Below are 16221 nucleotides of genomic sequence, written 5' to 3' on the forward strand. Positions count from 1 at the left end.
GGGAAGGACTGGTCAACAGCTGAACAGATAGAGATGTAGATGCATTAAGCAAAACCTGTGTCAGATACTACTTTTGAGAATAAAGTCTCATTTCAAAGTACCCGAGACAGGTTGGCAGAGAGACACTGGAACCAATGTGTTATCGGGTGGCCTACTCATCTGTAAGGGCATGAAGGACGAGCATTAGGCACATATGATAGAGTACCAGAGTCAGTCTCTACAAAAAAAGAAGTAAAAGATGCACCTTCCAAATCAGAAGGGGGAAACACTTAAATAAGAAAAAGATATACGACCAAAATCTATAATCAAACCAGGACTAGAAGGGAACCCCGTTAGTTGGACAAAAAGTACCTATCAAACCCGTAGCATCATTATTCTTTTTTTTTTTTTTAAAGATTTTATTTATTTATCAGAGAGAGAGAGGGGGAGAGAGCAAGCACAGGCAGACAGAATGGTAGGCAGAGGCAGAGGGAGAAGCAGGCTCCCCGCTGAGCAAGGAGCCTGATGTGGGACTCGATCCCAGGACGCTGGGATCATGACCTGAGCCGAAGGCAGCTGCTTAACCAACTGAGCCACCCAGGCGTCCCAGCATCATTATTCTTAATGACGAACAGAAGCAATCACTTCTTATAGTTAAAGGATACTCAAAGCAAAGATGCTCACTGTAACAGCATTTGTTCAACCCTGGGGCCAAGATATACCAGAGAATAGAAGACCTAAACACTGGAAAGAAAAAAAAATCATAGATTGCAGGACTGTTTACATAGGACACCACAAGTAATTTAGATTTATGAAAAATAAGAACAACCGTTAGTAAATGGACGGTATGTAAGACCAATATAAAGAAATATCAGTTGCATTTCTGTACATTAGAAAAAACAAATCATATGTAAATATATCTGTTTACAAATATATATTTCCTTCCATCTGTGATAGGGAAGGATACGAAGAACTGTGAATAAGCCAATTTGACTTTGTTGTTAAAGTAACTACACAAAGGATCACTGGAACCTGCAGTCACTGCTAACAGGTGGTGAAGGGCAGAGCCCACCCTGCATTTCGAGGTGATGGACAAACCAGAGTATGCAAGCAGCCAGAGAGGGTTTCACGCCTCGTCTCCTGGGAGCTGAGACCCTTGCTGGGTCTGCTAACTGTAATGAAACACCAATAAGAATCAGCAAAGCACAGAACAAATGGATGCAAGACATCCTGTGACCCAGCCTGGTGGACATGGGCTCTCGAGGAGAGGTGTGAGACTGGCAAGGTTACCAGAAGTGTCTACAAAACAAGGGTCGCCCCAACAACCCTGGAAAGCACAAGTTTCATGACCCAACGAAGAACCACCGGTGCAAATGCACAAGACTCCAATTCATCTGGGACACTGTGCTTTGCCCAGGGGAAGGCCTGGGGGTGACTGCCAACCTGGAAAGGCACACAGTCACGGAAATAATGAAGCCACGAATGAGGACAAAGTGTGGTGTCATAGTAAGTGTGGTCACTGTGACATCTGTGTGTATGTGCTGTTTCTAAGGTGTCTGGAAGCGTGCACTGAGGCCCAGCGGTCACAGGACAGGTGGGAGCGTCAGGACTGGTCTCCGACAGGACTCACTCTAAGTTGAAGCTCAATATGCTGTCAAACACTGACAGAGCTTCTTTGGGGGAAGTTTTCTCTTTTACCCCAACTGCTGGGCCTTGATGTGGCAGAAGATGGGCCCTCCAGTCTTGCCCATAGGGCCCCAGTAACAGCTCCCGACAAATGCTGCTGCCTTTGGCTGTGCCAGGTGGGCCACACTTATGGGGCTCCTTGCTGGACTGCCAACGGAAACCTTGGGGATAGTTGGAGGAGTGGGGTCCAGCTTGTGTGGAGAAGGTGGATGGAACGCTGGCACTGTCCCAGGAAAGAGGCATCCCCAGTGGGCGTGAGCCTTCTTTTGGATTCTGGGCTCTGGTGAAGATGTCTTTATAAGGAGCTGGGCAGCAGGGATGCCTCGCTCCCCAAATAAGGGGTTGAGACTCCAAATAAGGGGTCTACTTGCTGTCCTCACAGGGGTCCCAGCTGATGCTTACGGCATAACATGCTTTCCCAGATACTAATGTCTTTATGTGGCTTTATTTTTGGTGGTGGTGGGGGAGTAATATATTAACAGAGATACAGTTAGAATTTCAGAACTGAATTATATCTGCCGTATGGCTTTTCTCTGCCTCCCTAGATTAAAACAAAATAAGAACAAGGATTACAGAGCAACTGCATTTTTAATCACACTACATGTAATTTCCATGAAGGGATACTTTGTTTCTTTGCAATGAAACCGCGTGGAATAATAAATACAAAATAAATACTGTCAGGCTCTAGTTCTGTGTTAGGAAAAATACAAAAAGACCTATCGCCATCATCTCATTACCTTTAATTATTCTTCTTTCTTTAAAGTGGCTAGTAGTGCTCTTTGCTTTTTGAAAACAAACATTTAAAGGAAAGGAACTCTTAGTGGGTGTCTAGTGGGAGCTGGAAGTGTCTCTCCTCTTCCCAGTGACCTTTCTGCTACTTTTCCTTGTTACCTATGTCAGACAAGCAAGGTGTGCGAACTTTTAAAAAGGAGTTTCCCTAAAATCTCTACCCAGCTTGTAACTAGTGTCGATTCTTTTAAGCTCGTCCAGTTGGAGAATGCCAGGGGAACAGGATGACAGACATCCGCAGAGCTGTTGTCACGGCTCCTGGGACGTGATGCCCTTGGGTGTGTCTGTCATAAGCTGGGGACTGTCCAGCTGCCATCGTCAGTGATCGGTTAGCACCAGGAGGAGGACAGTCCCATCTGTACCAGGATCATCAGAGCAAGTGACAGTCTTGGCTGCTGTGCTCTGTTCTGGGGGTGGGTGGCACGTGTCAAGTTTCCTTCTCCAGGTTTTCATAACTGGGCTGGGGCCACAGATCTCCTTCCTCTCTTACTGGGGACCTGTCACGCTATGTCCCACAAATGCAGGTACCTTGGCCCCTCCACGCCGAGACCTACCCCCACCCCACCCAGGGAGGTAAGACGGCTGCCGACCGGCAAAGTGGAGTGATGGGATGTGCCGGATGCCCTCCAGGTTCCCCTCTAGCCGGCTGCAGCCACCTGTTTCAAACTCCATCCTGATTCATCCCGGGGACAGAAGACTTGGGACAGACTAACCAGGCATCCTACTAGGGTCAACGCTTAGTAAATCTCTTGATTTAATCCTTGCTTAATAGCAGTGACTGTTTACATTCATTCATAGCAGATTTTTGGACATTTTCCCTTCTTCTTTACGGATGAACATGAATTTCTTTCTGGTGATATGGCCTTATTCAAATCACCAATGGACGAGCAGGATTCCATCCCATAATGAAGTGGCACAGTGATATTTTAGTTATATGCAACTACATAAAAAATGATAAAAACAGTAATTGGCAGCGTGAGGCCAATCAGTCAGAAAGACAGACTGAACATTACTCTTCACTGTCACCCTCATTTAAAATGTGAAGAGTGTGCACGTGGACCCCAGGAACATACACTTGCTATTATTCCTTTCACTAATACAAACTCGTGACAACTACAGCGGCTTATATTTAATTTATCCTGTAGAAATAGAACTCAGGTTGCCAGAAGGCCTGCTGGCGCGGACGTCACAAGTGGGCTTCTCCGTGTCAGACGCACACGTCACCAGTAATCTTTGGTCCACGGCCCCTGGGTGGGGATATCAGAGCGCTGCATATCCACGGCTGGGGATGAAGAACTGTGTTGTCTCGCGACGTGACATTCCAGGGCTGAGCTGCTAAATAAAGTTTTGTGATTGGGCTCGCAGGGATTTGAACAGTTTTCCGTGTTTAACAGTTAGCTGCGGAGAGGTCCACTATAATAGTATTTTAGCGCCATGAACCTGTCGAAATCAACCTGCCCAATTATTCCAAACGACATTAATAACACCGGATATTACACTAATTGCGTCCAGTTTCTATGCAGACGAGGCCCCGTGGGGCTAATTTTGCCTCCTCAGGGGCAAGCAACTCAGCCATCAGACTGATTTCACGAGGAATCCCTCCTCATTACACAAGTCTGGCCTGTCAAACTTTTTTTTTTTTTAAAGGTTAATGGGCCAATCAGTCATCAATTATTTTTGCGGACTCCTAGCAGACAAAGGGTTAAAGGACTTAAAGCAGCTGCAACTGTTCTACATTTGGAAGCTGTTTCCAACAGGAGACTGCCTGGACCAGGGATGCGTTTGGGCAAGTGGGTGGAAGGGGAGAAGAACCAGACAGATGTGAGCCTGTCTCCAGGGGTAGGTCTGAGCAACAGAGCAACTGCACTGTGTTCTTACAAAGGCCCAGGCAACCTGGTCCCCTATGCCCAGGGGACACACAACTGCTTGAAACTGAGATGCAGGTTTGACACGAGCAAGGACATCTCTTCTGAGTTTAGAAGGGGTCAGCGTGTCTGTCGCTGTCTTCACTGGCAGGATGGGGCACCTGAGTCCATTCTCCTGAGTGCCTCTACTAAGCTGGAACCCAGCCTCCCATGCTCAGTGCTATCTGTGAGGCTAAGCGTCCTTCCTGACATAGGTCATGACAAACCCATGATGAGAATGTGTTCTCTCAACTCTGCAGGGATGAGCTGCTCTGCGCCGAGGCACAGGTCTCCTTGAAGAGAGGGCCAAGGGAGGAGTCCAGGATCCACAGAACCTGAGGGTTTCCAGCTGCTCACCATTTAAAAGTGATCTGACTGTGAAATAGCCAAGCCCTGCAGTCAGACAGTGGTCTTCTCCACTCCAGACTTCTGTTGATCAAGAATTAGGACTTTTGTTTTAGGATCTATCACAGTACCTGGATTAACAGGTTAATAGTCACTTCAACGTTTGGCTTATTTTTTTTTTCTCATTACCAAGTAAGCATAGCAATCGGTTTCTTCCAATTTTTGCCTGAAACTCCACATTGTCTTTTCTTCACGTCCTTCCAATTTTGTGGTACTCTCCGGGAACGAGCTTCCCTCTTCTGCCCTTCCTGCTCTGCCACCTGCCAACTGGGAGCCCATCCCACCCTTTGATCTCAGCTTCAAGCATGAGGGAGGCCCAAGGCTGGCCTGGGATGACAGAGGCGTGCTGTCCCTCCCTTTCTTTTGCCAGGAAAGACATCCATAATGGATCCTGAAGAGCCTGATGCAGCCTCAGAATCCTTCCTAACGCAACTCTGCACACAGCCATTGTCAGCTGGTCCAAGTCGGAAACAGGGAGGGGATGCATTTGCTGTTCTGCCCCCTCTTCGGGTCTACCACAATCTACACACGGCGAGATCACTCGTGGTTATGTCGTACGCAGCCCCAGGCTTTTATGTTAATTTTTTGAGCCACGCATTTTGTAAAATACTGAGATACTTCCGCTTTCAAAGCATATATCACATAGGCACGCGGTCTAGATCTTTTACTTCATTACGAAAACCACATGTTTAAGGTTTCAGCCAAACCCACCATAATACAAAAAGTTAGTTTCTACTTATTTTCAGTAATTCTCCCATTTTCATAGAACACAATAAATGTGAAGGAAAACCTAAAGAATATGGTCTAGGGTTTTGCAGAACCAAGACCTATGGGCACTAAATAATACATAGAAAAACACTCCCTCCTCCTGCTCCAGAAGTTAATTTTAAGCAGAAAAGGAAAAAAAAACCACCATTATTTCTGCTCATTATGAACACACTCAGTTTGTGGTATTTAGGTAAATATTTTTGCAAACTCTGAATTAGGTAAATATCTTTGTTTAGCCCAGAGTCCAACAGAGGTGTTGTACTGTGGCTTAATTTAGGGCATGAGCAGAATTAATTCTGTGAAGAAGCGAGTCCCCAGGGGGAGGTCACAAAGTTAGGGATGTTAATCGCTGTTGTCATGGGAAGATTCTCTTATTTTCCAAACACATTAGAAAGAGCCGGGAGAGCAGTCTGAGAGCTGGGCACCACGAAACTCTGTTCTATCAGCTTTGGCTTCCAAAGCCATGGGGTGCCAGGCATTTCTTAAATTAGGGAAAGTACCTAAGACAAATCTCCTGAAAAAATATAAACAGATCCAAAACTGCGACACTTCAGGATGGAGAAGACAGATGTTCGAGCAACTTCCTGGCATCTGCTTATGGCCAAGGCACTGCAGGAAAGCCTGAGGCCCAAGCTCTTGGTTTAGAAAGAGAAAACGAGCCCAGAACATCTGTTTTGATTTATGTGGTTCCTAAGCAGTGCTCTGCGCATTTATCATTTGTTACTCATTCTAGTTGATGTTCGTTAGTTTCCAGGGTCCCCAGTCTCCTGGTGGAAGGCGTGTGTGGGCTCTGCTGCTGGGCGGGCCCTGTATTGCCCCTGGGGCTGCCCCTAGCTACTGCTGGCTGTGGGATTGGTTGACAGTGTCTTGGTTACCCTTTGAAAAGCTGATGGCTGGAAAGACAAGTACCCTCACTTTTCTCCCCTAAAAGTCGATTCTGGAGTTACTTTCCATGAAAGGGTCTCCAATCTTAATTGATCTGCAGGAGTTCATAATCTGTGCCATTCATCACTGACCAGCGTCTACCTTGGCCGATTTTGCCCTCAACTAATACACTCAACAGGCCTAGAAAATAGTGCCATGGATACTCTCCACAGACTGTGTTCTTGGAGTGATCTGCCTATTAAATAAGTCTAAGAATTTCACTGTGACCCCTGTGGTCACCCTGACCGTGGGCCCAGCTCTGCTGTCAAGTCATTTCTTCTCCAGTCATCCTTCCAAGTAGGCTTCATCGTGTTCATTCTGGGGGAAGAAAACAAGGCAGGGGGAGGACAGACCTAGCAAGGCATCGTAACCCACACAGTTGGGAAGTGGCAGAACTGGGATCTGCTCAGGCACGTCTGTTTCCAAAGCCAAATTTCTGTGTTTGATGACTGCTTTGAGGATGACAGTGAAGGGAGAGGGGTAGCTTTCAAGGTCTGGAAAAAAACGAGGTTTGATTTTAAGTCCCCCCTCACACTTTCAGGGAAACATCTCTTGCTGAATCTCTGCTCCTTGCCATGTCCACGTTTCTCAAGCTCTGAGTTTTCCTTGATGACAGGACCGGCGGTGCTCTGGCACAAGACATGGACAATAGCAGCAGGTGTGGATGCTGAGCGACCTTCCTCTGGATATGTTAGTGTGCTGTCTCCACAGCCTGCAGACGGGGGACCGAGGTGCTGTGGAGACTCCAGAACTGGACCCCATCTGGCTCAGGAGTTGGGGCTGAATAAGCGCCGTCTACACTACTGCTCACAAATACGCGGTGTGCAGAACCTCCGATCGAGCATCACCATGGGTCTGCAGGTGTCCGAAGGACTCACAGTGGCAAGCCCTGTGTCCAGGTGTCGAAGGCAGCCTCAGGAGATGAGCCCGGAGGTCAGGGCTGGATGCAGACACCAAAGGACACAACAGGTCACATCCACAGCGGCAGAGCAGCCTTGTTCCCCTCCCTGTGGTGAGGGCCGTCCATGGAGGTCACAGCCCGAGCAGGGAGTCTGTGCCTCTCTGCTCGAGCCTCCACCTGCCCAACACCTGTTATGGAGCCCACGGGTTCAGGCTGTGGCTCTGACCTCAGTGGCCACCTGTGAGGGTGCTTTCTGGAGGCACGTGACCGCTTCTCCCCACACCTCAGTTTCTCCTTTTGGGAAATGTGGAGGATATGAGCCTCCCCCTTGGGCTTCCTGGGAATCCCAGGGCAGGATGCCAGGAAAATGCTCAGTGCTACAGTCCGTTGTGGCTCCTGTTGAATCCCGGAGACAGTGAAGCCTTTCCTGACCCCCTCCACCATGTCGAGCTTCACTCTCCACTAACCCGCAGGGCACACCATGCCTCCTCTGGAACGAATATTCCCTCACTCCATGCCAGAGTCTTCGTCCAACATCCCTTGTCTGACTGCAAGCCCTTTTCCCTTCCCTCTGCCCCAGACCTGCGCAGGATAGGGACCTGCGACCTGGCAAGTTCGTCACTATCTCAGCCGCGAGTGCATAAGCATCATCTGTTTGCCTCGACCTGAAGGAGACAGATATTTCAGCACCACGACCGGGGGCATCAGGTGCTGGACAGGGACTGTGCTGGCCATCTGGTGCAGGAGGGACACAGATGGAGGTCCAAGGCAAGGAGCCGTGCTGGCTGGTGCTCTCCAAATGGCTTGTATCCCTCTATGTGGGGCCTGTTTGTGACCTCGTGCTAGGGACCTTAGAGTCCCTCCGTTTGGCCCGCTGTGGCATGGGGAAGCCGTGCAAACAGGTTTCATAGACCCGTCTCTGGGCAAGTCCCAGATCCACAGAAATGTACCCCGAGATGGGACTGAACTGAGACTCAGGCTAATATTGAACCTGGCTGGGACCTGGGTGTGAGCATCACCTATACCTCAAAGTGGCTTGTTCAGCTCACAAAATGAGGGTGGGCCTGGCACCCCAAGAAACACCCCTTGTGCCCAACACATTTCTCCTTTACCCATTTATGCTTTATCATGTCCTGGAAGAGTCCTTCTGTTCTGTCTTGCAGGGGACGATAATCCCACCTGTCTCTGGGTGGGCGGAGGAAGACAGTGCAGGGACCCTGTGTGGCCCTATTCTGGGGTGCTGCTGCTCACACACATCCCACAGGCCTTCCTTCTACATCCCCTTGACACAGCGCTCACTTTCTGCTCAGCCCTCTCTATTCTTCCTCCGAAAGACGCTGACCTCGGATCTGAACATTCCCAAGTCTGGCTTCAGCCGCCTGATGCGGACGTGGTTCTCGCTTGGGCTCAGAGGCAGCGATGAACTGGAGAATCCCACCATCAACAGATCTTCCATCCCATTTCACAAACCTCTGAGATGGCAAAATGAAAGCTCGTTCTTGTTGAAGGAACTGAAATTTCACCAACCTTGGCAGAGTTGAATTTTTATAAAGTAACAGAGATGTAAAAATTAGTCTAATATACATATACAGAAACATCAGGTTTCCGTTTCGGTTTCTGAGGTAACTAACCCCAATGAACAGAAAAAAGTAGAAAAGAGCACATTTTTGTTTGTTTTCTCGTCTTGGGCATTTCCGTCATCAGTTCTGGGTAATCTGTCTTATCTCCTCCCACCATTGACCCATCTATTGACCTGTTCCATGAGGATCCAGGAGTAGGTCCTGGAGTTGAGCTCTCTGGGCATGCATTCTACCTCTAGAACTCCAATTTCCCATCTCCAACAGGATACCTACCAGCAGGGTACCATGTGGATTTGCTGAAATAATGCAGGCCAGGAATGAGTGGACACAGGAGAAAAAGGATTTTAGAGTAAAACTACCAGGTCCAAATTCCAGTCCTGCCTGTCTCCCGCCAACCTGAGTCTCCAGGCAAGTCCAAAACACCTGAGCTGCACTCCCTGGATCTGGAAAGGGGGATGCAGGTGCCCTGTTCCAGGTCATGCTGAGGCCGGCTCAGAGGTGTGGACGCGCTCCTCGTATGGTGCCTGGCTCATTGCGTGTGCCCCTCCCTAACTCCCGAAACTTGTTGGAGTTGGAAACTGAGTTGGGAACTCAGTTGATCTTGGGATCAACTCTCCTTCTGGTGTTTTGGAGGGTACGTCTGAATACACTATACAAAGAGACCAGTTTAAAAAATACTCAGTCTGAGGAAGGTACATTTAGCAGATCACCCAAGGCCTCAGGTGATAACCAACCTTGGAATGTTCAGGGTATGAATTTTCATAAAGGATCATCTTATAGAGAACACATGATGACATCACACAGCAAAAGACTGGAGGTCAGAAAGGCATTTTGAGAATTTATATAATTACACGAATTCAGGAAAACATGACTAAAAGCCGTATGAAATGAGGTGGTGTGCTTACAGAATTACCAAACAAAGTAAAGGAAGAACAGTCATGTCACTTAATTGAAGATTCACAGATGTAACTCAACGCTGAATGGAAATGAGAGAAAATGGGAGGGAGGATTGGCTTGGTGGTCATTATCTACTCCAGTTCCCCTGGGACTGCCTGCAGCGGCTGCTGGCAGTCGACTGAGGGCCTGGAGATGCAGCCTGATCTGGTGTTTGGACTCCTAGGAGCTGCACACATCACTGTCCGACCCCAGCCAGGACAGCCGGGCAGGGCAGACGCCACAGATTACCTGGCCGGTCAAGGTGAGAAGCTCCTACTTCTGCACATCACCACACCTGTCGGGGGCTACAGCCCACCAGTGTCTCCAGGAAGGGCTGTCAGCAAGTCCCAGGGGGAACTGTCTGTCCACCTCCTCACTGTCTCCCAACTTTATATATGACCACATGGAAAACCAGATGTGCCTTTTTTTTTTTTTTTTTGAAGGCCAGGAGTCAATAAACAAATTTGTCATGACAAATGCATACACACACGAAAGAAAAACAAATCTGATAAGGACACAGGGAAAAGAAATGATATGCAGCCTAAGTTGAAAAACTAACACTAAGAAAACAGTGAAAGAGTATATTTAACACCCTTAAAAATAAGACAAAAAATCATACTGCGTGTGACTGCTCGTAAAATTCTATTATTTTTCCCTCTCATTTTGTCTTTCTTGAATGAATGCTTTGAAAGAAGATACCAAGTGGGGGGGGGTCAAGCCCCACTGGTACCTTAACAGATGACAATTTCCCCTTGAGGAATGAAAAAAAAATTATGATTAAAAAAATAGGTCTTTAACAAGCCATCGTGAAAATGTAGTTTTGTTTTCCAGATTCATTTTTTTTTTTTCTGGCTGAGAGCAGGGCTTTCAGCAGCAAGACAGGAGTAATTGTGGAAGGAAGAAAAAGAGGATGGTGATATAAATCAGCAAAGGTTAATGATCGGGATGTGAAGAGAGGGACTTGTTTACAGAAATAGCGTGCAATTTAAAATTTACAAGAGATTTAATGCCACTGCTTGGCAATCGCTAAAATCAACAGCCCAGAAAACAGTGACATTAAGAAAAATATTACAGTTATAATCATCCCCAAATAAGTCAATTAGTGTTAGGGCACGAGCTTACGATTACTTGACCCATTTGGCTTGCACTTAAGTGAAAAAAAATGTCCCCCTATTATACCAAGATCGTTGGATTGTGACCTATTTTGCATCGTACACATCGTACACCACCCTCCCGCACAAGCGCTTGGGCGGACGGTGGTTTTCCTTTGCCTGGCATCAAAATAATTCTGACCCTTGACATTTGTAATCATAAAAAAAAAGGCAATTTATAATTGTGTTGTTCAAATGAAGGTGGGAAAAATTCAATCTGCTATTATACAAAAGCAGTGGCGGCTGTCTCCAGTGGAGAAAGCAACGCAAGTCAATTTGTGAACTTTGGCACCAGACGACCTTTAGAAACACAACAATATACTGAATTTACAAGCAATAGCAGCCCATGCAAATGACCCGGGCCGGGCCGCCTCTGGATTAGAGCCTCACAGAGCATTATGGAGTATGCGTCCACAAAACAAATTAAGACTGTGACTTAAATGTCACGGCACACTATTGTATTTGGCTACAGATCATTACACCTGATACTCACACTTTTAAAAACTGTAATAACTTGGGAAATATTACATTGAGTGCCCGCATGTATAAAGGGAAAGAAAAAAGAGAAGAAAATAGGTTTCTGAAGTAATTTAAACATCGCTACTCGAGGACTGAAGCGAAAGGTCAAAATTTAAGTAAGCTGAAAGGAACACGAATGGCAAAACCAGGCACACGGACGGGAGATGGAGAGACGGCGGGGATGAGTCCGCGAACACAACGAGGGGGCATGCGGCTCCGGGTGGCGCGTGGCGTTACCTTCAGTGTTGGTGCTGCTGCTGCTGTAAATATTTCGCAGGCTACCAACACGGTTTAGTTTCCAAGCCTTGCGTTTGGCTGCATCCCGAGAGCAAGGGGAGGGAGGGGGGGAAAGAGAGGAAACAAAAAGGAAAAGAAAACAAATGAAAAGGGGAGAAAAGAAATGTCAAAGCAGCTTGTGACGTCAGCCCTGAGCTGGCGCATCCTGGGAGGCAGGTGGGCATTGGGCCTCACACCCCCCATTGACCCCTGCTGCACCCCCCTCCCCTGCAGAGCTCAGGAGCAGGCAGGGGTGGGCTATCCAGTGTCATTAGATTTGTACAAAATCAAACAACCAGGCAAGGAAGTCCGTGCATCCTTTTCACCCTGCTGGGCTGGACACGTGGCTCCTCCAAATGGTGCCACGCTGGCCTTCTCCTTGGCGACGGATGGCGTCTCTTGAAGGAGCTATGAAGCCAGCAGCCCTTTTATCTGGCAAAACACTGGGAGCATGTCTAACCAAGAGCCCCTGGCAGTTAGCCGTTCGCATGTATGCTGCAGAAGGGAGGTCTACAGCACCCAAAGCTATCCACAGAGAAGCGGTCTCTCCCCACTCCTATTTTGATCTGGACAGTAGCCTGCACCAGCAAAACCGCTAGCATCTTGCTGTCATCAAAGGGTGAAGTCCCTTCTCCTTCCTATGGGGGCTGCTGGAGGCTCTGAATGGAGCACCAAGGAACCCCAAAAAGCATGAGCCTCAAGCTCTCAGCTCGCCCAGGAAAGCATCCCGGGTTGGGTGGGGGTTAGACAAATAGTGAGTTACCCACAGAAAAATCCTGGGTTTGGGAGGGAAATGCAGAACAAATTTAACAGTGTGTGCGGTGTCCTGGGAGGTAGGTGGGAGGGGTCCCCAGCCTTCTCAGACACTCTTTTCCAGGGACACATTCTCAACTCACCAACCCCCTGGCCCACCAACCATATATTCGGGCCAGCAGACACCTGTGGTAAGAGGCTGGTTCCCGCCAGCCCTTCAGAGGAGACAGTTCACAAACTTCGAGAAGTTCCCAAAGTAGGGCACACTGGACTGGCCCTCTCTCTCCACCGCCAGAGCCAGGAAAAGAAAGTGGTCCAACCTGCTGGTAGGGCCTCTTCTGGAAAACCGTTCACTGTGGGTAGGGAAGAAGCGCTCGTTCATCTGGGAAGGCAGGTGTTTGCATTGCCACAGGGTGTCTGCAGCACACTGCAGGAAACCAGGCCAACCCCGAGACCACGGCAGGCTGGCCGGGAGTCCCTCACACCCCACTGCATTCCTGACTTAGAACAGGTGGGCTCTTCTGGCCCGCTGTCAGGTCCATGGCTCAATCTCAAAGGGTGCATGCAGTTCTGGTGGCCAGCACGTGACCCATACTGATGACCAGGTCCTCACGAGTAGCTGCACCGCGGACCTGAATCTCCAGCACTTCTGTGCGTATTCGACTTATTTGGAGAGCGCAAAGTAAGCTACGTGTAAGAAACAGGGATGTTTCAGGAAGCAAGCGCAACTCTGAAACACATACTGTATATTTAGGATGCAAATTCTGTGTTCCTGATGAAAACAAAAACCGAGCTCTAACTTAGCTGTCACCCGATCTAAAACGAGAAAAGAGTAAGCCATAACTACACCTCAGAATGACTTCGCAGCTTGAAAACTGACAATTAACAAGAACTGTAATCTCCAGAGTCGTGGTGACCCGGACTACCTCCTGCAACAGATGGTCTGGATATAATCTTATGTACCTGGAGGAGCTCCCCTTGTCTCCGCACCCCCAAGGCTATCAACTACCTACAAGGGGTCTGTCCCAGGGGTGAACACACCTGGCAAAGAGAGCTAGCCACTGCCACATGGCAGCACAAATGCCCTGACTTCTGGACCAAGCCAGTCACAGATTTCCGATGTTTACTTTAGAAGTGTTCAATGAATGTTTATCCGCTTCCTCAGGTAGAGCGGGTGCTTTTGTAGAATTAATTGTGTGTTTAATTATTTCAACAGACGAAGTTGTGTTGTCTTGGCCCATGTTTCACAAGTTCCAGAAAGTAGTAATTGCAAAAGAGGCTATACTCCTCAGTGTAAAACCTACCTCTGTCTCAAACATTTACATATAAATAGGCCTAGTCTGGGCTGGGCACCCCTCTGGAAGGGAGGGATGCTCAGCACAAACCTCTTCCCTCTTCTGCTTTATACCCTGCATTTTTCATGCTCCCATCTCCCATTATCATACGGATGTAGAAGCAGGAAGTGAGTTCGCAGTCTGGTTTTCTATTAACCTATTGATGAAATAATCAATTTTAATGTGTAAAATGTCATGGCTTTTTCTTCCCCTTAAACAAATGGACTTTTTCTGGAGGATACCAAGGTCCTGATCCGTGCATTTGTCTCCTGGGGCATTGAATGCTCTGGGTCCACTTGTTTCGAAGCTTCTCAAAGAGAAAATACAATCAGATTATCATTGATAACAATCTCCAGGTGTGCACACTGCTGCTGCCTGGGCTCCCTTCTTAAGGAAATGGAGACACTGCCCTGAGCAGATGCAGGAGCACAGCAGCGCACCTGCTGCTGGCCGGGCGCACTGTACTGTGCCACCCTGTACCATGCCACCCCATGCCGTGCCGTGCCACTGCACACCATGCCACCCCACGCCATGCTACAACCACGCCCTCTGGGGGATACTTGAGGGCTTCCTGTGGACTAGTTCAAATCTCTGAATGTTCTGGGTTATCTTTATTTTAATGAGCAAATTTATTCTTTTTTAAAAAAATTTTCAGGTGTACAGTTTCTTCCACTTAAACACAGGCTAACTTACTTTGATTTTGTCACTCATGTTCCTTCTCACAACACTACTGTTTTAGTGTCAGAGTCTCACATTACTGGACAGAAGAGAGGCAGGGTGTGAGCTGCTGTGGGTATTTCCATCCTGCTGCTGGGTTCACTGGATATGCAAGTCTCTTCTCTAAAGGATTTTCAGTGCCTCTTGTGGCTGTTTAAACGGCACGATGTCCCTGCACAGTCTTAAATGTCGAGAACACAAATGCAAACCTCAAAGGACACACAACCCTCCAACATGTAATTTCAGAAATAATGCAAACCAACAGTCAGCCTGAATGTAGATAGTAAGACTGACCTCTTCTCAGTTTAGCCTGCAAATTAAATGGGACGTTCTGAACCCCAGCTTGGGTCAGCAGGAAGAGTCAGCAGGGCCTGGGGAAAGGACGCCAATGTCTCCCCACAATGGCATCAAAACGTGAACTATGAGCTCACGATGAATACCAGATTGTTACATGAATGCTACATCAAGAGGTGATACGTGGGACACATGGCTGATGGCTTAAGAATTATGATAGAGAAGGTCATAGAACTCATCATTATATGGGTTGGAATGTGTTTCCTAAGGTTGAAAAGATCAAAATTTTAAAAAAGACATGGTAAGAGAGTAGGGACTCATCCTCTGAACTCTAAGACAGAAAGCTTCCTGCCTTTTAGTAACAGTCGCATTGTCATTGTCCCCCTATGATGAACGAAGAGCCCCCTGGCTGAAGAAGCACTGATTCACATTAGCAGAGTGAATTTATAAGGTAATCTTCAAATTATAAAGAAGGACAAAGAGAGGTGACCTGCAGGATCTATGGTACCCAAGTCCTAAGGCTGCCAAGTGTATAAGCATATGCGCCCTGGTCGTTGAGGAACATGGCCTTTCCAGAAAGCTGCCCCACAGAGATCCACATTTGGAGTGACTGGTCTTCTTCAGCAGCATGTGCCACATTGCCAGGTGGGGTGGCTGTGACCCAGCTCATCTGGGTCTCAAATGCTCCTTATCTTGAGTCCTACATCTAAAGAAGGGAGGCGGGCATTAACTTCAGTACACAGAATATTTCTTTAAGGTAAGGTCTGAGAGTTATAAATGAAGAATTCTGTGTCCAGAAGTCCAAAATGAGATATGACACAATACACTCAACTCATAATTACTAACAGACAGTCACAATCTTTTCAAAGGAGAGCGAGCGAGGGCGAAAATGTGCAAATTAGGGCTTTCTACTAAGTTAGAGTAGCTGGAATCATTTAGAGTTAACAACTCCCAGTTATGACACATCTCCTGGTTTTTGCAAGATATACCTTTTCATAGGAGTTCACACAATGATCATGAGGGACTTACAAATTTTATTTTAAAGAAAAAATTGTTATTTTGTTTCTGTAAGCAAAGAAAAAAATTCCTTTTTTTTTTTTTTGAACTACAGCATGTGAACAAAAACCTGAGAACTGATCACATGCAGATTTCTAGCAGGAGAATTTGGGACTGGCTCTTTACATGGGGAATAAAAATACTCCTTAGTCTGTTGGCATGCTCAAACGAGCAGGGTTTTCTCCTAAAGTCTTCCTCCATCATTGTACCAGGAGACCACAGACTTATATTAATGTCACCTATGGTCTC

General features: G+C 47.4%; 1 protein-coding gene across 10 annotated transcripts in view; it reads right to left on the reverse strand.

Moving 5' to 3' along the window:
* Positions 1-16221, reverse strand: part of AGAP1 (ArfGAP with GTPase domain, ankyrin repeat and PH domain 1) — a 504744-nt gene that overhangs the window by 74143 nt on the left and 414380 nt on the right. For 5 of the 10 annotated variants that reach the window (XM_082689783.1, XM_082689785.1, XM_082689778.1 and 2 more), the window contains one exon: positions 11780-11857. The exons of the other annotated variants lie outside the window; for them this stretch is intronic. In XM_082689783.1, the coding sequence (XP_082545909.1) occupies positions 11780-11857 (78 nt within the window). The remainder of the gene's footprint in view (positions 1-11779; positions 11858-16221) is intronic. 10 annotated transcript variants of the gene reach the window in all.

Source organism: Mustela nivalis, assembly GCF_964662115.1.
Source record: "Mustela nivalis genome assembly, chromosome: 11".
Taxonomy (NCBI): domain Eukaryota; kingdom Metazoa; phylum Chordata; class Mammalia; order Carnivora; family Mustelidae; genus Mustela; species Mustela nivalis.